The 20,443-nt window shown below is 46.6% G+C and overlaps 2 protein-coding genes across 2 annotated transcripts in view; both read left to right on the top strand.

Moving 5' to 3' along the window:
• The window catches only part of CHMP7 (charged multivesicular body protein 7), a 9,801-nt gene extending 434 nt beyond the window's left edge, over positions 1-9,367 (top strand). The window contains exons 2-10 of the mRNA XM_010562805.1: positions 1,158-1,332; positions 2,750-2,935; positions 3,648-3,781; positions 4,178-4,226; positions 4,547-4,666; positions 4,961-5,059; positions 6,013-6,073; positions 6,674-6,835; positions 7,687-9,367. Coding sequence (XP_010561107.1) covers positions 1,158-1,332; positions 2,750-2,935; positions 3,648-3,781; positions 4,178-4,226; positions 4,547-4,666; positions 4,961-5,059; positions 6,013-6,073; positions 6,674-6,835; positions 7,687-7,751 — 1,051 coding nt within the window. The 3' untranslated portion in view covers positions 7,752-9,367. The remainder of the gene's footprint in view (positions 1-1,157; positions 1,333-2,749; positions 2,936-3,647; positions 3,782-4,177; positions 4,227-4,546; positions 4,667-4,960; positions 5,060-6,012; positions 6,074-6,673; positions 6,836-7,686) is intronic.
• A 4,192-nt stretch (positions 9,368-13,559) lies between these two features.
• Positions 13,560-17,254, top strand: LOC104828843 (D(1) dopamine receptor-like). The gene has a single exon (XM_010562810.1). The coding sequence runs from the start codon at positions 13,759-13,761 to the stop codon at positions 15,121-15,123; it is 1,365 nt and encodes a 454-aa protein (XP_010561112.1). The 5' UTR covers positions 13,560-13,758; the 3' UTR covers positions 15,124-17,254.
• The last annotated feature ends 3,189 nt before the right edge of the window (positions 17,255-20,443 follow it).

Consider the following 20,443-nt stretch of genomic DNA (forward strand, 5'->3'; position numbering starts at 1 on the left):
GGGGGGTCTCTGGGGAGGGGGGACGACGCTGAGGAGGGGTGGTCGCAGAAGGAGGGGGCGTAAGGGAGCTTTGTATTTAATGGATGCGGGCAGGGAGAGCTCCATGTCGTGCCAGCCTGGAAGATGCTCGCTGTGTGCATGGCAGGGAGAGCGGTGCAGGGTGCTGGACAAATAGAGGGGTGCGAGGGGGAACACGAGGGAAGGCTTGGTGCTGTTCTTGGAAGGGGGGTTGTGCCTGCCTGCACGAAGTGCTGGGAGTGTGGGAGAGCGTGAGGGGGTTTTGTTGCCGTGCCAGGGCTCGCAAAGGAGAGGAGAGAGCACAGAGAGGTCCAAGGGAATACAGGGTTATGTTGTCCGGGGGAAATTTGGGAGCCCTGTGCAAGGTAAAGGGTGGACAGGGAGTCAGAGGAGCTCACCCTGGGGCTCGCAGGAGGCGTGGGAGGGCAGTGGGCCGTGGGGAGTGCAGGGGATCCCAAGGGAATACTGTGCTGGGAGAGCTCGCAGGTGCAGGGGGAGCTTTGTGTTAAATCGGGTTATGTTCCCTGAAACAGTTGTTTCGATGACCCAGCTGCAAATGGTATGTAGCGGTGTACGGGCATGTGAGGATGCGGTGTGCTGGTATTTGCAACCAAGTGTTTTGCGTTGCGAAACTAAAGCCTGGGACGGATACCCTGAAGAGACTCAAGAACAGCAGGAGCTAGCGGAGTCTGTGTCTGTGACATAACAAATAAAATCTCTGGATCTGAGAAAAGCTATGCTTGCAGTTTAACACGCAAATGAAGCATCCTGAAATGTGCAACTGTCCCCTCTAAAAAGTGACCCTCACCATGAATTTCCTTGTTTGATGCCTCATCAGTTTCAAGTCAGAAAACCTGGAGAAACTTGCCAAAGTGGAAGAATAGTAAACTAAAGACCCTTGTGTCCAGAGGAAGCTGGGGAGGAGTGGAGACCTCTGTGTACTTTCATACCCAGTAGTAACATGTCAAACTTTAGCTAGAAACTAGCTTTTAGTTAGAAAACACCACTAGGACTGTGGATGTACAAAGTGTAGAGCAATGTTTCATTTAAAAATTCTCCATGCTGGCACTCTTACTCGCTGCCAGTGAAAGGGTTTAGGACTGACCGTATTCAGTTCTGCATGCATGTCTTCTCTCTAGACGTGGCAAGCTGCAGAGGGAGTCAGACTTCATGGCCAGTGTAGACAGCAGCTGGATCTCCTGGGGTGTGGGAGTCTTCATTCTGAAGCCCCTGAAGTGGACTCTTTCCAGTGTGTTGGGTGACAGTAAAATACCTGAGGAGGAGGAAGTTCTGATTTATGTGGAGCTGCTTCAGGTGAGTGGTGTTGAGAGCTTTCATCTTGAGAATATGCATCTCCAGAAAAATCACGAGTCATTTTATGTGCTATCAAGGAAGGATCAGGGTTGAATAGACCTTCATTTGTACTCCTTAGGTGTTTAAAAGCCTGTAGAGAAATGGATGGAATAACTCAGGGATAAGAGATAATTTATATCTACAGATGTTCCTTGAAACTAACATAGTGACTTCTCGCTGACTTCCAAGAAATGGGAGGGGCAGGCTTGCTTGCTTGTCTAGGAGGGCAAGTAGTATGCTGTGAGACCGCTGTAAACCTCAGGTTTGAGTTTGTGCAAGTGTAGTATTGAGTATTGGCAGATTGAGTGCCATCCGTATAGGGAGAAACGGGTGACGTAGAAGTTGCTGGCTGTCAGTCCAATGGATCATTGAGCTGAACTCGCATGTGTGTTATTAAAGGCTGCTTTCACTTCAAAGCCTGTGCTTTCAGCTTGCCTTTTCAGACATGATTAGAACTGCTCTTGGATCCTGTCAAAGACCCTTTTCTTTGGCACATTGTTAGTGGTAGACCTGTGGGTTGCATTGTGAATTCATGTAACTCATTGTTGCTCAGTCTGACTTGGATGGTGCGGTGCTGACACTTGAGACCTTGGGTCCTTCTCTGTGTTGCTGTGTGACTGTTAAAATTAGCACCAAGACTTGCTGCTGTTGCATGCAAGTGGCATCTCAATGACTGGGACTAGTAGAAATGCAAGAACTCTTTAGATGTGTTCCTTTCTTTGTAGTTAGTCCGATAGCAGATGGTGTCTTCCCTCTGCAGTTGGTATTCCACAGCCTTTTCAGAGGGTGTGTGCCTGGGAGAGGAGAGAAACCTTTTAAAAAGGTGCCTGGAAAACCACAAGCCTTGATGTGGAGTCTGGGGGTGGATGGAAAGAGTTGTTTCTATAGTCTTAAGTGGACCTTAACTCTCACTTGAAATGGGGAAGACTTTTCTTTTTCCTCTGTCTACATACAAATGATGCAAAATGACTCAATGAGTACAATTACAGTGTGGATTAAAGAAAAGCTTTTATTGGGTTTAAACTTGGGGCGGGGGGGCAGGGGCATTTCAAGAAGGGCAGAGGAAGCCAGCTTGCTGCCTGTGTAGTTCTTATGTTGTTCCATAGCATTTGCACAGGGATTGTGAATAGTATAGTTTTGGTTCTTGTGGAAAACCGTACTGTTTTTCATTCCATTAATGGTGATATTTTTAAAGCACTGTAATTGCTTTTGAAAGTGCACATACAACTCATACTGAAAGTCTATCTGGCCCAAAATATGATGCATCTAACTTTTCACCTTCAGTGAGTGGGAGGAAGCAGGTGTGGACTTGGCAGCTGTTGTGAAAGAAGGAAGAGTGCTGTGTAAACTAATAGACAGCTCTGTTGCTTCCTTTCAGGAGAAAGCAGAGGAAGTTTATCGCCTGTATCAGAACTCTGCACTTTCTTCTCACCCTGTTGTTGCCCTGTCAGAGCTGCGTTCCCTCTGTGCCAGTGTTTGTCCAGATGAAAGGACGTTCTACTTATTGCTTCTCCAGCTGCAAAAGGAAAAGAGGGTCACGATCCTGGAACAGAATGGAGAGAAGGTACAGGGTAAAGGTGACTGCTTTTGGGTGGTATAATCCCTGTCTTGCATTTCACCTGGCTGGAAAGAATACTTTATTGGCTAAATATGGATGTTCTTTGTTTGGAAAAGGAAATTCTATATACTCCAACATTGTAACCTGGTTATAGATGAGATTAAATCCTCATTCTTGCATGACAGGTTCTTCAAATGTTTGTAATACACCTATGTAATTTAACAGCTAGAAAATCGGCAGATACTGTAGTTATCTACCTGCAGGTTGACCGTTCCCAGCTACCCAAATTAAAATCGTTCCACGCCACTGGAATCAGTGTTCCACTTTCTGTGAAAAGGTTTTCCTGTCTGTCAGTAACTACAGAGATGCAGGCACTCTCATCTCTTAAGATGGCATTTTTCCCTGTAGTGTTCTGTGCTGTACAGTTCCGTACTGAAGTACTCGAAGTATGACGTTGCCATACGCTGTACAGAGCACCAGGACAGCTTTAAATGTTTAAGGTGTTCCATTATGGCTTCTTGTTTTCACACTGATGTTACTTGATCCTGTCTAGTTTAATATTGGACTATATGGTGACTGGTAAGTCCTCATCGATCTATTACAAGGCTTAAACTGAGGGTATAAAAGCATCTTGCCCTTCCATCAGAGTGAAAGTATTTCTAGTGCAGGCACAGATTCTGGAGACAAGTGACTCGAGCATGTGGTTCTCTTTCTTTAGATAGTGAAGTTTGCCCGAGGCCTTCATGCCAAAGTCTCCCCAATGAATGATGTGGACATTGGAGTATATCAGTTGATGCAAAGCGAACAGCTGCTGTCACAGAAGGTGGAGTCCCTTTCCCAGGAAGCAGAGAAGTAATTTGGGGAAGGGTGGTGGGAAGAACGTCTGTGTGATGTAGAACTTTGTATTCCCGTGACATAGTTAGAACAAAGCTGCTGCTTTCTGAAAGTGCAGGTCACTCTTTCCTGTTCAGTAAATGTAGCAGCCACAGTCATGTGGTAGGGCAGGTTTTCAGTCTTTGTTTCCTATCTCCATGCAGTGAATGGATGTCAGAAGTTTTTGCAAAGATTTGGAATGCATTCAAGGACTACTTCTGAGAAGCAACAGTGGCTTAAGGGTAGTTCTATCCAAAATGCATTGTTACGCGGTCACCTCTGGATTAGAGCAGGGTAGTGAGGATGGTTGCTGATTTGTGAAATAACTACTGCTTGCAAAGGAATAAGCTGCTTTTCCTTCTTGCATCTGTACAGGTGTAAAGAGGATGCCCGGAGTGCTTGTAGAGCTGGGAAAAAGCAATTGGTAAGTACTGTTCTACTTGGGAGGAACTACAAGTTAGGTGTCTTGGAGCTGGTCCGTAACTGCAGATAATGAGCAGGGTTAGCCACTGTATACTTGAACTTGGATGTGTTGAAGTGTTGTTTCTGAGGCCAAAGGTCTCCTTAAGGTGAAGATAAGAATGTATTTGTCCAGAGTGATGTGGTGAAGAGAAGTGGAAATATCTAGCTCTTAAAACCAGCTGTTGTATGTGTGCCTTGCTGCACAGGGATTGCTATTTTTTTTACACTTCCTTTGGCTGCTGCCTGGTTTGTGATCCAAGTCTGCATATGTAATGTCTCCAGGCGCTGAGATGTTTGAAATCCAAACGAAGGACGGAAAGGCGCATTGAAGAGCTTCATTCCAAGCTGGATGCAGTGCAGGGGATCTTGGATCGTATATATGCCTCCCAGACTGACCAGATGGTAGCGTGTTAATTTTGTCTTGTACTTCTCGTGTTAGCCCTGCATTTGTGTTGCTTTACCTGCTTGTCAGAGCTCATGTCTGAGGGGTGTAAGCTGGCTGGCGAGACTTTAATCTCTGCTCTGATGTTGAGGTATTGTGCTGAATAAACCTGCTTGTGGCTTTATTTTCTTCTTGTGTGCTAGTGTTTCTCTGAGGGTCCTGCTTGGATAACAGATCTTGAGAGAAGCTTACGCTGTCTGTTGTTTGTTCTTAGTTAGCATTATGCATCTTTCTCTCGCTTTTTTTTTTTTAAGGTATTTAATGCCTATCAGGCTGGTGTGGGAGCTCTGAAACTGTCTATGAAGGATGTTACTGTGGAGAAGGCAGAGAACCTGGTGGATCAGATACAAGAGGTATTGAAATAAGAGCACATCTAAATAAACAAGCAAGTAGTGTGTAGCTGTACACATCAAGATTGCCCAGCTATTAATGCTGAGGCTTCTGGCGCTGTTTGGTTTCTATTCCATGTGTCACCAGAGCAAACTGACTTAATCTTGATCTTTTTAGATCAGCAAGCAGGGGTCTTCAGATAACTGGCTGTGTTTGGTTTTATGTATTGTTGGTTAGTAATCACAATTTACGTTAAATTTGTGCGTTTCATGTGTTCTTTTGGTTAGCGATATTATGCAAGCACACAACTTCCTTAGAAAATGTTTAGCGAGATGTATTAAGAAATACAAGTCATAACTTTTGGAAGCTAGAATGCAACTACATGCATAAAAACAGGGTCTTAAAACTGCCTAACCCATAATCTTCTGCAATTCAGTAAGGGAAGGGAGACGAGTTTATTCTGAATGAATTGAAATTAAGAGAGTAATCTGTCTGCATAAGCTGGTGTGAAAAACAGAAAAGGATTACTTTTTTAGCAACTTCAGCTCCATGTACTTAAATGGTGGCTTCAACTACTGAGCTGAGGGGCTGTCTGTAAAATTTCATAGCTGAGAGGTATTGGTCTTTAGCTTCCTTTTTTTGTTAGCCTAAGCTGCAATATGGGCTTGTTACTTATGTGAAAAAAGCTTAAGTTAGGGAGATTTTAAATTCTTTTTTTTGTCTGTGAAATTCTGTTTTAGGTTTGATTCTCAAACATGCTACTTGGTATTGTAGCACTTACTAAATAATATTTTGTGTTACCGCTTTTGCTACTGAAAAAGCAGTCATGTTGCAAGTCTCTCTTTTTGCACTAGTACCTGCTGCCTTTAAGTCAACTTCTGATTTTTTTTGTTATTTCTACTTTTGACATAGGTGGCTACAGTAAGACATAAGATTAGCTTATATTCTGTATCAAATGCTGTGTATTTTTCCTCAGCTTTGTGATACTCAAGATGAAGTAGCCCAGACTCTGGCTGGAGTGGGGATCAATGGTCTAGGTATGTTTTGGGGTTTTCATCCTTTGCTCATTTTCTCTTGCCACTGCCCTTTGTGCTTCCATCCCTTCCCTGCTCCCTCCCCACATATGTCTAGTCCGCCTTCCTGGGATGATAAGCACTTACGGAAATACCAAGGATGTTGCTACTGGTGCCTTGAGAAGGGAGTGATGACTGACAAGTTTTCTCTGACAGTGGGTTGCAGGGGAATTGGCATTTGTGCATCTGCAAATCCTTGCAGTCTCTAAGTGCTGGTGGATTTCAGTTCAGAGTTGTGTAACATTGATGTAAATCTATTTTTAGAGTGGCTGCTGCTTTGTTTCAGATCTTTTGCCTTTGGCCTGTGTGGTGCTGCAGCTTGTTTGTCTCTGCTGAAATGTTTTCTTGCCCTTAGATGCCTCAGCACAAAGGCTTGTAAAGGAATAGCTTCTTCCTGAGATCAGGACTGAATTTTCACCTTTTGAAGAAGCACAGCGAGTTCGTTGTTATTATGAGTAATGATGGATGGGAGTAATAATACCTCTATTAAAATTGGACTTTAGTCTGTACTGCGATTATGCTACTTAATTCTGCTTGGAACTGAATGTTTTCTTTAATCAGCAGAGATGGACACGGAGGAACTTGAGAAGGAGCTGGACAGTCTCCTCCAGGACTCAACTAAGGAGCCTGTAGATCTGTCTCCTGTTCCCCAGAAGGTGCTGAATCCACCCATTTCTGATGCTGAGCTGGAAGCTGAGTTGGAAAAGCTCTCTGTTTCTGATGGAGGTAAGGATGTTAGCAAGTCGTGTTAGCTAGCTGCTATTAGGATCTATGACAGCCTTGCAAAATGAAAGATGTCTAGCAGAACTAAAGTCTGAGCGAGAGTCTTTCCCACTTCCAGTTACAAGGTTGAAAGCAAGCCCTCCTGGTATCCCTGCCAGGTGCTCAATGGCATTGTCTTTCACTACCAGACTCAGTCTTGAGAGAACTGCCCTCTTTGCTAGAAATTCTGCCTGGTCTTTTTGCCATGGGGTATAGGAAAAGTTGAAGGCCCTATGAAGGAGCTAGTGCTTGGACTAATTTTTTTTTGTCATTGTTTAACAAAGCCAGGCAGTGTTTTTTGTACGTTATGTTAACAGTGATAAAGTAGACCAGCATTTTCATGCCTGTTGCTGCCAAGCACGCAGCATCTTCTCTGTCCTAGAATGCTTATTATGTCTTATGTGTTATAGGTATGATGTCTGCTTAAACTAGTACTAAACTAGTCTTTATTTAGTAACAATGAGTGACCAGAGCTTATGGGTGTGAACTGCATGCTGAGTTTTCCCTAGACCTGTCTTGGACAGGGTAAATAGACTTGAATTTTCCTTTCAGGAATCTGTAAATGAACAATTACACAGCACTGTCCATATAGGTTTCGTTTTTTTCTTATTTGGGCAGCTGATGTTGTAAAGTTTCAGAGCAGAAGAACACTCAGCATTCCATATGAAACAGGAAGCGTGGGTTTCCAAGAGAATGCAATTGAATATTGAAGCACTGAGGTGCTCTGAAATGATATTTGTTAGTTATGGATGTGGTTGATCTAGACCCTCTTACTGATGAAAACTGATCTCTTTCTGTTGCAATTTTCTTCATAGATATGGCACAAAAGACTCCCTCTGCTTCCTCTGAACCCAAAACAGCTCTGGGACTGAATCTCTAAAGACCCAACAGCATCCTGTTGCTGCAGTTTGAGAAGTTGTCTTAAGGTTCCTTAACTAATGACTAGAACTTCTGGGGAGAGGAGTAATGCTCCCCTGTTCTTCATGGATATCACTTTGCTCAGCAACAGGATCTCCTGCCATGACAATCCACTCTGGAACTGGCCCCAGCTGGTGTTTGTCATCTCTGTGCCAACATCTGCACTGGTCTCAATTTGACTTGTGATTCCCAAGTCACTCTGCGACATCCAGTCTTCCCTTCTGGGAACGCAATTCACTATTCTGCCCAGTGAAGATAAACTCTTCTATGTCCATAACAGTGCTTGTTTTTTGGTTTGTGGGTTTTTTTTTTCCTTTTGCTGTGGCTGATGTTGAGAATCTGAGTTGCGGCGGTATTGCAGTTGCTCAACATTTGGCTGTTTGTGTGGTTGTTTAAAACACTTGGCACATAAGTACTGTCCTTGACATAAGTTATCTGCAACAAGCTTAAACACCTGTTGATAGTTCTATCCCTCCCTGTCTGTATTTTGCACGGTCGTGGACAACTAGACACTGTAACTGTTAAATTGTAGGAGATTTTGTTGCTGCTCTAGGGGGCAGCAACTGCAAGCACAAGACAAAAATAATTCCTCTTTCTGTAATGACACTAAGGCCTTAAAAGGGAGACCTGCAAAAGATTTAAAATTAAGGATTCTCTTACGCTGCCTGTTGTGACAAAGGCTTGCGGTCACTATAATACAATTTTCTGCTTGCTGTTACTTGAAATTTGAGCTGCTTGCTATTTTTGTATCTTCCCTGTTTGCAAAACTTCTTGAGAGCTGCAGGGTGATCTGCTTTGAGCTCTCATACTGGGTGATTTGGGGTGGGAGGAGAAGGGATGCATCGTTTTCCCTTTGAGAGGATGGTTTCATACAACAGCCTTGACTTTGCCTTCAGTCTTGATGATGCGATTCCACAGGATTATGGGTTACCAGAAAACCCCAAACAAAACTGTAAATGTTTCTCATGCAAAAAACCCCAAGCACAGCAACTGAAGGTGTTTTTTTAGAGGCTGTCTTTACTCATCTTTTGCAGGTCACTTTTTTATTATGTGTATGCACATGGAAGAGCAGAAAGCCTGATACCTAACACGAATAAATGAATTCTTTCAGGAGGGGAATGTGCTATTAACTGGGCTTTCTGCACACAGAGCCTGTGTGTGGCAGCGGAGTGACTAGCTACACATTGATGCATTGCCAGTCCTCCTCTCTCTGCACCTATCCCTGACTCGGAATGTATTCCTGTCACCATTTCTATGCTGCCTCCTGTACGAAGCTCCACGGCTTGAGCTGTGTGGATAACAGCTTGGGTGAATGCTAAACTAGGGCTGGAGTTCCCATGTCCTGTTAATTATTGGTGAGCCAGCTTTAGCCCCAGAGGACAGGGGAAGAAATTACAGGTGTCACTAGGGTGCTGTGTTGACTCTGCCTTCATAGTCACTTTGTACAAGAGTGCAGACTCCTGCCAGAGAAGGTGTGCAGTAGCCAGCTAGCAGTTTACCCAGGCTGCACACGGAATTATGTGAAATGACTTGAAGCTCTGTATTCCTTTCCTTTGTAAGTAAACGGGAGAAAAACCACTGTGTTTTCTGCCTATGTGTAATAAAGGGGAGGAACCAGAGTCCCTTGTGGTGCCTCCTTTTCTCTGTGCCACAGATCACTGCCATATTAGTGCTGTTCCAGCTGTGCTTCTGCATCTATAAAACTTGTCTGCTGAAAGTAAATGGGCAGTTTCCTGGGCTGCTTTGTCAAAAAAAAATAATTGAATAACTGCTGTACCAGACTTTGAGTTCCCTGAGCCTTTTCTCTGTGTTTAAAAAAGCCCAACAGTTACTATCATTTAACAAGTTGTTTGTTTTTACCAAGTAGCCTGTACTGGCTTTTGGTTGTGGCGCCTTAATTTTATGAGTATCATTTTGGAAAGGCTTACTTCTTTGCTTCAGCTTGTCTTAGCTTTCCACTTTTTCATCATTGTGCATCTCTCAAACTAGTGCAATTTCAGGACCCATGCAGGATGCAGTCCTTTACCTAAGCCACCTTGCTGTGGCCATGGAGAAAACTGCTATGCCAGGAAGTCAGTTCTCTTAACTGACCCTTTGGTTAAGCCTTATTCTGGGACAGTTTTTTCTGATTGTAATTCACTTCTTGTTCTGATTGTAATTAAGCAGTGCAGCTGAGGAGACTAGTATGGTTTTTTTCCTCTGCCTAAAGACAATGAATCTAAACGGAGTAACCTGGTATATAAACTGTTCAAAACACATTACTCCTACTTCCCTCTGATACTAAGATGCCTGAAGTAAGCTTTGAATTTGCAGGCAGTCAAGCCTGTTTCCTCTGGCAAGAGGTTTGATCTGAACTGGCATGCTGGTCCCTGGAGAGCTACTGTGGTGGTTTTTTGTTTGTTTTTTTTTTGCCGGGCTCGGGTCTTGCCTACAGCCAATATCACTGGATCTTTTTTTAAAGGATCTGACTACCCCTCATTTTTACCCTGCTATCAGAACTTGTACCTTCTGTGGAAGTAAAGTGTGAAGTAATTCCTGTAGGAATAAACACTCTCCTGTAATTCTGTAATGTATCTGAGAGCGCCATTCTGGAAGAGGCATATAAGAGTTAAACCCAAGCAGCTGCTGCTTTATTTGAAGTGGCTTGTAATTTTCTTCCTTTGATGCAAAGTGGGGAATGTAATCAAGATGGCTGAATAGAGAATTTTAAGTATATTTTGGTGAGACAGCAGGGAAGGGAAATAGAGGGCAGCTTCTTGCTGGGTGAGGAAATTAAATACAAAAACCTAGAGCTGAATTGCCACCAAACTGGAACCTTATCATATTTGAGTGCTGTTTAAAATAGTACTTAACTTGATTCTCAGAAAAAATAGCAGGTGCTTATGCGAGGAAATGGTGCAACTGTTTAGGAATATAATGCAGCACAACAGTTATCTCAGTAGAGAAGATTGCATCTAGCAGGCAGGAGTAGCTGCCTGTATTTTGTTTTGAGTAACTCTACTTTGCTTGCTTACAACAGCAGAGTTAATGGTCCATCCTTCATTGTGTGTCTTCTGAGATGCACAGAACTTGGCTAATGTATTGGATCCCTTCCCATCCCATCTTCCCCTCACCAGCCCAGCTTTGAATGTCTGCTTTGGTGTAAGTTGTGTGCGAGGGTGAGATCCTTTCTTGGATGTTTTTAAGCTCCTAAGGAGGAGGAAGGCTTCTTTGTATCTTGAGGAATGATTTCCTGGAATGCCTCGTGGCTTAGCACGTGCAACCTAAGTGTGCCGTGAGCTCCCAGTCTAAGCCTCTGCCATGATTTAATACTGTATGACATGTCACCTGCCATTGCTGCTGTCTCAAAGAGCAGCGAAAGCATCCTGTTGTTTGTGTCTTGCAGCTTAGATCTCAAAAATACTTGCGCCCTGTAGAGGGAATATGAGAAAAATGCCCTTTGGGGCACAGGTGACACTGCATCTGCATGCACCCTTGCACGGGTTAGTGCACTGCCAGGGTCCTGTGGTGTCTGGGCAACTAGATGGTCCTCCTTTTCCTCTGATGAAATTCTGGTAAGGAGGAAGGGAGCTGGCCTGACACAAAAGACCCAGGTGGAAGCGCTGAGCCATGAGCCGGCTGTTGGTGCCATCTAGCTGCTCTTCCTGGCATAGGCACTTGGCAGGAGCAGGCTGCAGACGGTGGAACTAATGAGGCTTAATTAAACAAAGCCTTCAGAAGTAAATGCTGTGACATGCTAGCAACAAGTTTCTTTAACCTGTCACAAAGCAAGCGTGCTGTTTACTTTAGGAGTAAGCTGCTTGGTGCTGTATCTTCAAGAGAATAATTGTGGTCTTGTTTGAAAGTTGTTCTTGGGCAGTTCCTCCTCTAGCTGGGCTTATGCAAAGCCTGGGTCACAGAATCAAGTTAATTAAATCTCAGTGCAGCTGAGCTCACACTGTATAGATTGGCTGCTGCTTTCTTCAGAAGTGGTGTACATGACAGGCAAAGGCAGAGGTCATCATGATACACTACAGCAACTATCAAATGTAATGAGTGAATTAATGCTGAGCTGCCTGGTTGTTTTTTCCAGTTTGATTTGGAAAGCTTTTGCTGTTCTTTCCCACCTTGACCAGTTTACCAGCAAGGCTTTTCTTAAAAGCAGGTGCCCATTTAAGCAGCCCTTACAGAACTGGCTCTCGAGGAAACTTGCCTCCTGAAGGATTTTTCTGACATTTCTTGATCAAAGGAGCCCTTTTGCTTACAGAGTGGCTTTAGTTACAAAGTGATGGATTCCAGGCGCTTCCAAGGCTAACCCGTGCCTTAGTAGGTCAGACATGGTTCCTAATATTGTGGTGTTTTTCTCCTCAACGTAAGAAGGGAGAGTCTTGCAGAGCCGTTTGCTTGTCAGTCTGGAGTGAGAGCTTTATGGCGTAGGAAGAGGAGTAGTTTTAGGGGGGATAGCCCTGCTCATTCCTCCAGAGCTGCCCCCAGTTCTACAGTACCACAACGCTTGTGATTGCTGCCTTTCAGTCCCAGCAGGCTACCAGGCTGTGTCCCCACCTGTGGCACAACAGGCAAGGCAGCAGGCTGAGGCTGTCTGGCTCTACTCAGCCCTTGGGCGAGAAGGAAGAGCTGTTCCTGTGCTTTTGGAGGAATAGTTGGTAAGGATAGCAAGGAGACCTCTTGGGGGTGACCAATGTTTGCTGACAGGGCTGGGTACTGTGCTGGAAAGACATCCTGATTTTCTGGTTAATGTTTTCAGCTGTCAGTTGATTGCTAATGTGGAATTAGCTAGGAATTAATGTGGAATTAGCTAGGCATTAAAGAAAGAATGGTGAACTTGAAAGAGAAGCTACCTTGTATCGCTTTACTGAAAGTACTCATGTTTATTAAGGATAAAAAAACTTATCAAAGCTGTGTCCAGCATCCTCTTTGGTTCTACACATAACCCCTACTGAAAGAAAGACTGTCTGAAAACTGTGTTGTTTGATACTTTCAGAAAGAAAAAACTTTCAGATTTGTACAAGCTTTTTTGTGTGTGTGGTTTTTTTTTCCTTTTTTTTTTCCTGTGGACTTGAAGGAACTTTGCAGTGGAAGGTAAATGCCAGTTTTGCATCACTTGCAGCTGGGCAGCTCAGGCCAGGGGGGAGTAACTGCCCTAGGGTCATATATCTGAGCCATGGCTCAATGCTTGTGCAGTGAATTTAGGCATCTCTTATTCAGAGATGAAGCACACTGAATTTCTATCCTGATTTGCATTGAAGACCCTCAAATCCCACTTGAATGTTTGTTATTTTACCCCTTCAATCCTATCACCTAATTCCCAAGCAACTTACCCTGTCAGCTGCAGACTCCCAATGCCATGTTCTTCTTGGCTCACAGAGGACCAACCTGGTGAGTAGGGGACCTGGTGTGCGGGCAGAGAAGGATCTCACCTGTGTGAAATCCAGAGGCAATTAGCAACAGAGGGAAGAGCAGACAGCAGAGCAGCCTGGTTTATGAGCAGAGAAGGTCCGTCTGCAAGAGCAGAGGGAGCTCAGATTCCCTCTTGAGTCTGGCAGCAAGTCCCAGCCTGGCCAGTGCAGAAGGGATTGACTGGGATTCTGTAGCAGGCATCAGATCAACAACGGATGAAGAGCTGCTGAGAGAGGAGAGGGAGGAAGGCTTGCAGCAAAGCCTTCCCAGCTTGCTCAAGTGCCGGAGGTGAGTGCCAGCTCTTTGTGAGCGACAGGCTGCAAAGAAAGAAAAGTGGGGTGGGAGGCAAGAGGGAGAAAAACAAACGCCACGCTGTCAGCTGAAGACTTGGAAAGGAGTGAGAGCTTCAAGCACTTTTCCTTGTGCTGGGTCATCTGGCAGAGTGTGAGAGCTGGGAGGATTGCAGTTGGTGCTTCCGAGATGTCAGCAGAGCAGTAAAAAGGGGTTTTGGATGCTGATGGGGACTTGAACAGCTGTGAAACCTCTCTAGGGACTGGAACAAAGGGGAACCCATGGATGGTTTTTACTCCTCCGTGGAAGGAGATGGGCAGGATGTGATCAATGACACCAGTAGTAGGAAGAGCTGGGCAGAGGAAGGCAACTCCGAGTTGTCCTTCCGGGTGGTGACAGCAGCCTTACTCTTCCTTCTCATCCTCACCACGCTCCTGGGTAACACGCTGGTGTGTGTGGCAGTGGTCAAGTTCAGACACTTGCGCTCTAAGATCACCAATTTCTTCGTTATCTCCTTGGCAGTTTCTGATCTCTTTGTGGCTGTACTGGTGATGCCCTGGAAGGCTGCCACTGAGGTGGCTGGGTTCTGGCCCTTTGGGGCTTTCTGTGATGTTTGGGTGGCTTTTGATATCATGTGCTCCACAGCTTCTATCCTCAATTTGTGCATCATCAGCGTGGACCGTTACTGGGCCATTTCGAACCCCTTCCGCTATGAGAGGAAGATGACGCAGCACGTGGCTTTCATCATGATCGGAGTGGCTTGGCTACTGTCCCTCTTGATATCCTTCATCCCTGTGCAGCTGAAGTGGCACAAGGATCGTGAGCTCCTTAGCCAACAGGAGCCAGGTTTTAATGTCACCGCGGAGGAGGAGAACTGTGATGCCAGCCTCAACAGGACTTACGCCATCTCATCTTCTCTTGTTAGCTTCTACATCCCTGTTGCCATCATGATTGTAACGTACACCCGCATCTTCCGCATTGCCCAGCGGCAGATCCGCAGGATTTCCTCCCTGGAAAGGGCGGTGGAACATGCCCAAAACTGCCACAGCAGCGACTGCCCTCACGATGCTTCCCTGAAGAACTCCTTCAAGAAGGAGACTAAGGTCCTCAAGACCCTCTCTATCATCATGGGCGTCTTTGTCTTTTGCTGGCTGCCCTTCTTCGTGCTCAACTGCATGGTGCCCTTCTGTAATCTCGACCTTCGTGAGCCAGGAGAGCTACCTTGTGTCAGCAAGACTGTCTTCAACATCTTCGTCTGGTTCGGGTGGGCCAACTCTTCCCTCAATCCTATCATCTATGCCTTCAATGCAGACTTTCGGAGAGCTTTTGCAACCATCCTGGGCTGTGGCTGCCTTTGCCCCAGCAATGCAGTGGAGACGGTGAACTTCAGCAATGAGCTGGTCTCCTACCACCACGACACCACATATCAGAAGGAAGTGGTGACCCTCAGCTACCCCCAGCTTCTCCCTCATGCTCTTCTGCAGACGGAAAACAACGAGGTGTCCTTTGACAAGGTTTCTCAGGTCTCTGAGCCCTCTCACAACACCTGCCCTGTGGATGCCTTGCCTGCAGTCATGCACGTGGAATGTGAAATGGCTGTCTCGCTGGAGAAGATTACACCTTTCACCAGCAATGCATTCGATTGAGACAGGGTTGGGAAAAGGGTGGTGGGATGGTCTTGAGGAGAGATGGAAGCAGGGACACTATTGCAGTTGCCTATTTTCTGAGGAGTTTGAGGATAATGTGGATATCGTGCACTCTGCCTGGGCACGAGTTTGCATTAATAAGTGTGTGGAATAGCCAGAGTGATTTTCCAGATGGCTCGAGGGGTTTTGGATACGTGTTTTTGTAACTCTCAGTTTCAGACCCAGCCCAAGTGGGCAGTAGAGATCTCTCTTGCTGCTCTCTAGTTGACCCATGGAAAAATGCCTTCTGCAAAAGATGAAAATGCAAGGGCTCAAATTCCACTTTCCTTGTGACTTCAGCTGAGAAAGCAAAGACTTGTGTGGTCTGCTGAGCCTCTCCATAGTCAGTGAAGTAAAAACGCAGCTGTGCTTGTGGGGAGAGAGGCTGGTTTTGCCACTGCCTGTGTCCAAAAGGCCATCAGCCCAAGGCTGCTAAATGGACATGAGCCAAATGCAACTGCTTGCTTGGTGATAACTGCTGCTGGCAGAACTAGATAATCCTGCCTTGTGCTCAGTGGGACAATGCGTAGCAGCCTTTAGCTAGGGAAACCCACGTTCCTAGTGGGCTGTGCAGGAGGGAGGTGATGGCCTTGCTAGGGTAACTCTCTTTAGGCTCACCTCTGACTGTCTCTCTTGCTCAGGCAAATTATCCTGCAGGTCTGGACAGGTATGCAGCCACCTCTCCTGGAGCCCCAAGGCTGTGCTTGGTAGCAGCTTGTCTGGAGCGTGTTGTGGGGAAGGATTTGGCATGCTAAAGGTGTGCTCTGGCCCCTGGAGCAAGAGCCAGCCTCTCTAAGCTGGGATATGCACAGCTGAGGGCAGTCTAGGATGAACACAAACTGTGTTTTAGCCCCAGGATGTTGGACTGTTTGCTTGGAGCCTTTGGGAATGAGGGCGTCTGAGCCCTTCAGACTCTGAGGATAGAGGAGAAAATCAGATGTTAAAGCAAGAACATTGCTGTTTTGGTTTCTGCGCCTCCACCACATCATCCATCAGTCAGGTCCTCCTCCTTTGCCTAGACTGTTTCTTCTCCCTTTTACTTTGTTCTCCCTCTAATTCCCTTCCTCCCCCATTTCATTCAGGATCCTTCCCCACTGCCTCCCTTGCTGTCTCATTTCAATAATAATGGCTTTTTAAGAAGCACTCCTTGCTCACCTGTACTCTTTAATTAGCCTCTCCTGTGCGTATGGGAGCTTGTGTCTGGTTAGCTGGGGGTAGAAACAGCAAGTGAACAGCCCCCAGCATTTCACTGCCGGCTGTGACACAGTGACTTTAGAAAGGTGTTTTGATCGGTGCCTGGTTAAACACTGCAGCAGCAAGTGGCACATCCACGTTGTCTTGAATCTGAGACATCTTTACCTCTCTGGCACAGCAGAAGAGCCTCTCCCCCTCCCCGGCAAATGTTAACAAAAAGAAAAATCAAAAAGTGATAATTACAGAGTAACGGTAATTATTAAATAGAGCCCAATTATAGTCAAGTTACAGCATAATCAGCGTGGGAGGGGAGCAGAGCTTACCGTATCTCCAAGGTCGATGCTTGGATTTTTCTAGGGAAGCACTGGTAAGACTCAACTTCATGTATAACCGTCTCTCCCTGTAGCAGTGGTGGCTAGCTGTCAAAACTGAGACAGTCTTGGGGCTTTTCAGCTCTGGGAGGACAGTACAGCCTAACTTAGAGAAGGAGTTGTTGTTCTGAGATGGGCACAATCATCTGGTGTGTTTCTAGGAGGCCCAACGCAACTAATTTCATTTGAACGTTGCTGCAATACATATAATAATTTCCCACGCTAAAAGCAGGGTGTTGTAGCATGTGTAGTATGGTTGTGCTTTACTTCGGGACTCCTGGCTTGGTGGTGAGAGAGAGAGTCAGAATACCCAGCTTTTTTCAAAGCAGTACTGTCCTGGTCTCCCTGTTTTTGAAGAGTTTACTGATACTCAATCTTGTGGCAAAGTTCTGAGGCTTAATGCATGACTGTTTGTAAAGAGACTGGAGAAAAGCAAGCAGCTCAATGTATCACTGTTATCTGTGATAAGTTGCAGGGTGAACCTGCAAACAAAAGACAATGGAGAGGGTGATATGATCCTTTCTTTTTGTCTAGTTATTGTCTGCATTTAACTTGTGTTGGGGAACACTGCAACAGTCCCCAGCTCCAAAGCACTGGGGCTCTCCTCTACCAGCAGTGCAGTGCACCAGCTCCCTCCAGCTGGACCTCGTACCTGTGGCTTGTGGCCTGGCTGGTCACTGGACGGCTGATACCTTCCTGGCATCGGCATCAGAAGAGAGGAGGTGGTGACAATGAGCTAAACCAAAAAATTCCAGGGTATGGAACAGGCCTCTGCACATTACAGACATTTCTGTGGTCAGTCTGGGAAATGGACAAACAGCTCCAAAACAGTGTAACTCAGGCTTGCTTTGGCAAAACTACACCTTGTTTAGCTGGCTTCAGAATGGGTTTCATTTTTTCGTGCTATGGGTTTCCTGCACAGGTCTCCTCTGCAGTTCCACTGGGATGCATCCTCCTCCTCCCATCCTAAAGTCATACAGTGCCTGTATTTCAGAGGTGAGTGAAATTAATTCCTACCTCGGGCTGATCCTGGAGCAGGGACTATGAGTCAGGACTCATGCGTGCTGTTGCTAGCTCTGTTCCTGCCCTGTAATCCCAGGTAAGCCAGTTCACTTTCTGGAGCTCTGGTTTTGCTGTGGGTGAACTGGGGGCAGCAGTGTTGGCTCACCCTGCAGACAGGTTGTGAAGATGGGTGGGTTTTGGGGGCTGTCGGGGTGAGCGCAGCTGTCAGCACTGAGCAGTCTAGATAAGAATAAAATGAGTAAACAGGAGCTCAAATCCAATTTGGTGTGAGCTGGATTGCAGAGTAAGGTAACAAACTGGCATCTTTAATGCTCTGACTGTCCCTCTGCTGCTGTGGCAGCTGCTGTGGAGGTACCGGGGCCCCAACATTATCTTATTAGGTGCCTGGTTACATGAAAAGAGAGATCATTAACTAGGGAGAGGTATCTGGGACCCATCAGGCACAACTCAGGTGTCCAAGGCCGCTTGCTAACCCTGGATACACAGGGACTAAGGGAAAAGGAGCATTAAAATCTCAATTTAAATGGAAATTGGAGGCTGCTCCTGAGAGAGATGGAGCAGCAGCTGCCAGCCCATCCTGAGAGCTCAGACAAGGGGCAGGGCTGATGGGACTGGTGCTGCAACTTGGAGGTGAGCTGTTGGGGCTGGCCAGGACTCGGCTCCCAACCTGAGGAAGCGTGTGTTTGGGGAAGGAGGACCTGAACAGCACCCGGCTGGGGACAGAGGTGGCTGCCCTGGCACAGGAGCTCTGAGCTGCCCCTGGCCCATGCTACGGACAGGTCTAAGTGCCTCACCAGGTACTGCTGTGCTTTGCCCACTCTTGTAGCTCCCCCTCCATTCCCCAGCCCTGCGCAGACAAAAATCCCGTTGGTCTGAAGCCGCAGCAAGCGTGGTCCCATCTTCCCAGGGGACTGTTGGTCTAAAGCTCTGGCCATGGGCTCTAGGCTCCTTCGAGCTCTGCAGGGTTTTTCCTCTTTTCTTTTTTCCCCTGTTTAGTTCCTGCTGCGATGATTGAACAGCAAGCACCCCAGCGATATTTAGTGCTGTTACAGTGAGACACAGCAGACTGCCCAAAAGCGCTGCTGGAAAGTCTGCCGTGGAGAGAAAGGTCTGTGGTTCCTCTCTAAACGCCAGCAGCAGCCTAAGGGGGGGCTTCGCTGCCAGCCCTGCTGTGGTCTGCAGACACAGGACAGTGGCACCACGTGCCCTGACTCTGGTTTGCAGTGGAGGTAGCTCCTGTTCTGGAAGGCTGTGCTGCTAGTCCTGCATTCAGGGCTAGTCATCTCGGCCTGGCTCTAAGGGAAAAATGAGAGCAGAGCTTTCGTGTCTCAAACCTAGGCTGGAAATTGTGCCTCCCTGCTTGTATCCGTGTAGGTTGGAAAGGATGCTGCAAGGCTGGGAAAAAGGCACCGTCTTAGTCTGTGCGATCATGAAATCGATGCACATTTTATTATGTCGGCCTGGGGCAGACAGGAAGACTCTGGGAATTAACTGCGTGCGGGTGGTTGGTGCGGTTGCCGCAGCAGACGGATGCGGGGTCGTGCCCACCGCTCCTTTCCCGGCTGGGTTGCAGGAACGTATCTGGATGGACGGCGTGGGGCAGGGAACAGCTGTTGCCCTTGAAGAGATTTTTTTTTTTTTTTCAGGTTTAGGAGGAATGGATTTAGCAGAGAAAGGGGGAAATAGTGCAGGGGAGGGGAATGGGATGGCTGGTGTAGGTTGCTGTCTTGCCTGACTTTGCTTCCAAATTGGAAACATCAGCTGCTCTTCTCATCAGGCAGAGGCCAGGGTTGGTCTCCAAGGAAAGCAGCTCCAGACTGGGGTCAAGACTGAATGAGGGTCTCCAGGTGCTTGGAGGAGTCTGGCAGAAGCTTTTGTGAAATCACAGGCCTGGCTTTCTCAATCTATATGGTAATTTTGAGCAATCAGTCAGCTAAGGGGGGAGAGGCAGGAGAGATTAACCCTGCCGAGGAGGATTTTGTAAGAACAAGGCCAGAATCTCTCCCGGTGCCAGCGTGGGGATGGCTCTGATGTACCAGCCGTGCTGCCTTGGACTTGTCTGTGTGTCTCTCACAGTGCATGGAGCATGTAAAGGAGCCCAGACACAGTTCTTTTCTGCTCCTACAAGAGAAATAAGGAGGGTAATGAGTTACCTTTGAGCATATCGCTAACGAACAGTGTGGTTCCTTTTCGTTGACCTCGCTCCCACGCTGAATGGCAGCGACTTCTCAGCTGGGAGCAGCTCAGGGCCACGTAGTGACCAAACGGGGATGCTTTCGCTGAGCTCTGGGACGGATTACACCCTGGGAAAGCAGTCAGTCGGTGTGATGCTGTCCTTGTTTCTGTTCTGTGCGATGTTTCCAATTCTTGAGACCCTTACTCTTCCAGAAACTCTCACCTGGGGTAAATTGCTCCCCCCCCCCAGGATTTATGCATTAACTTATCAAGGAGGGAATGGGAAACTAGGAGAATACTTAGAAATGTTGAGCACCTGTAAGTCTCATTGGCTTCACCTGGCACTCCTGAAACAGGCCCAAATCTCCCATTGGTCATCCGGAAACTCAGGCTCTCAGCATCAGAGGCTACTTCTGACTGCTTTAACTGCTTTGTGCCATGGTCTCCCTAAGGAGGAAGACAAGACAGTGAAAAACTCTGGCTGGAGTGGAGGAACCTGTGCGATTATGGAAAAGCGT

The sequence above is a fragment of the Haliaeetus leucocephalus genome, unplaced genomic scaffold, assembly GCF_000737465.1.
Source record: "Haliaeetus leucocephalus isolate CR32 unplaced genomic scaffold, Haliaeetus_leucocephalus-4.0 Scaffold162, whole genome shotgun sequence".
Lineage (NCBI taxonomy): Eukaryota > Metazoa > Chordata > Aves > Accipitriformes > Accipitridae > Haliaeetus > Haliaeetus leucocephalus.

Excerpts from the sequence above, each read along its gene's own strand:
- LOC104828843 (XM_010562810.1), top strand. The coding sequence starts at position 13,759 with ATGGATGGTTTTTACTCCTCCGTGGAAGGAGATGGGCAGGATGTGATC.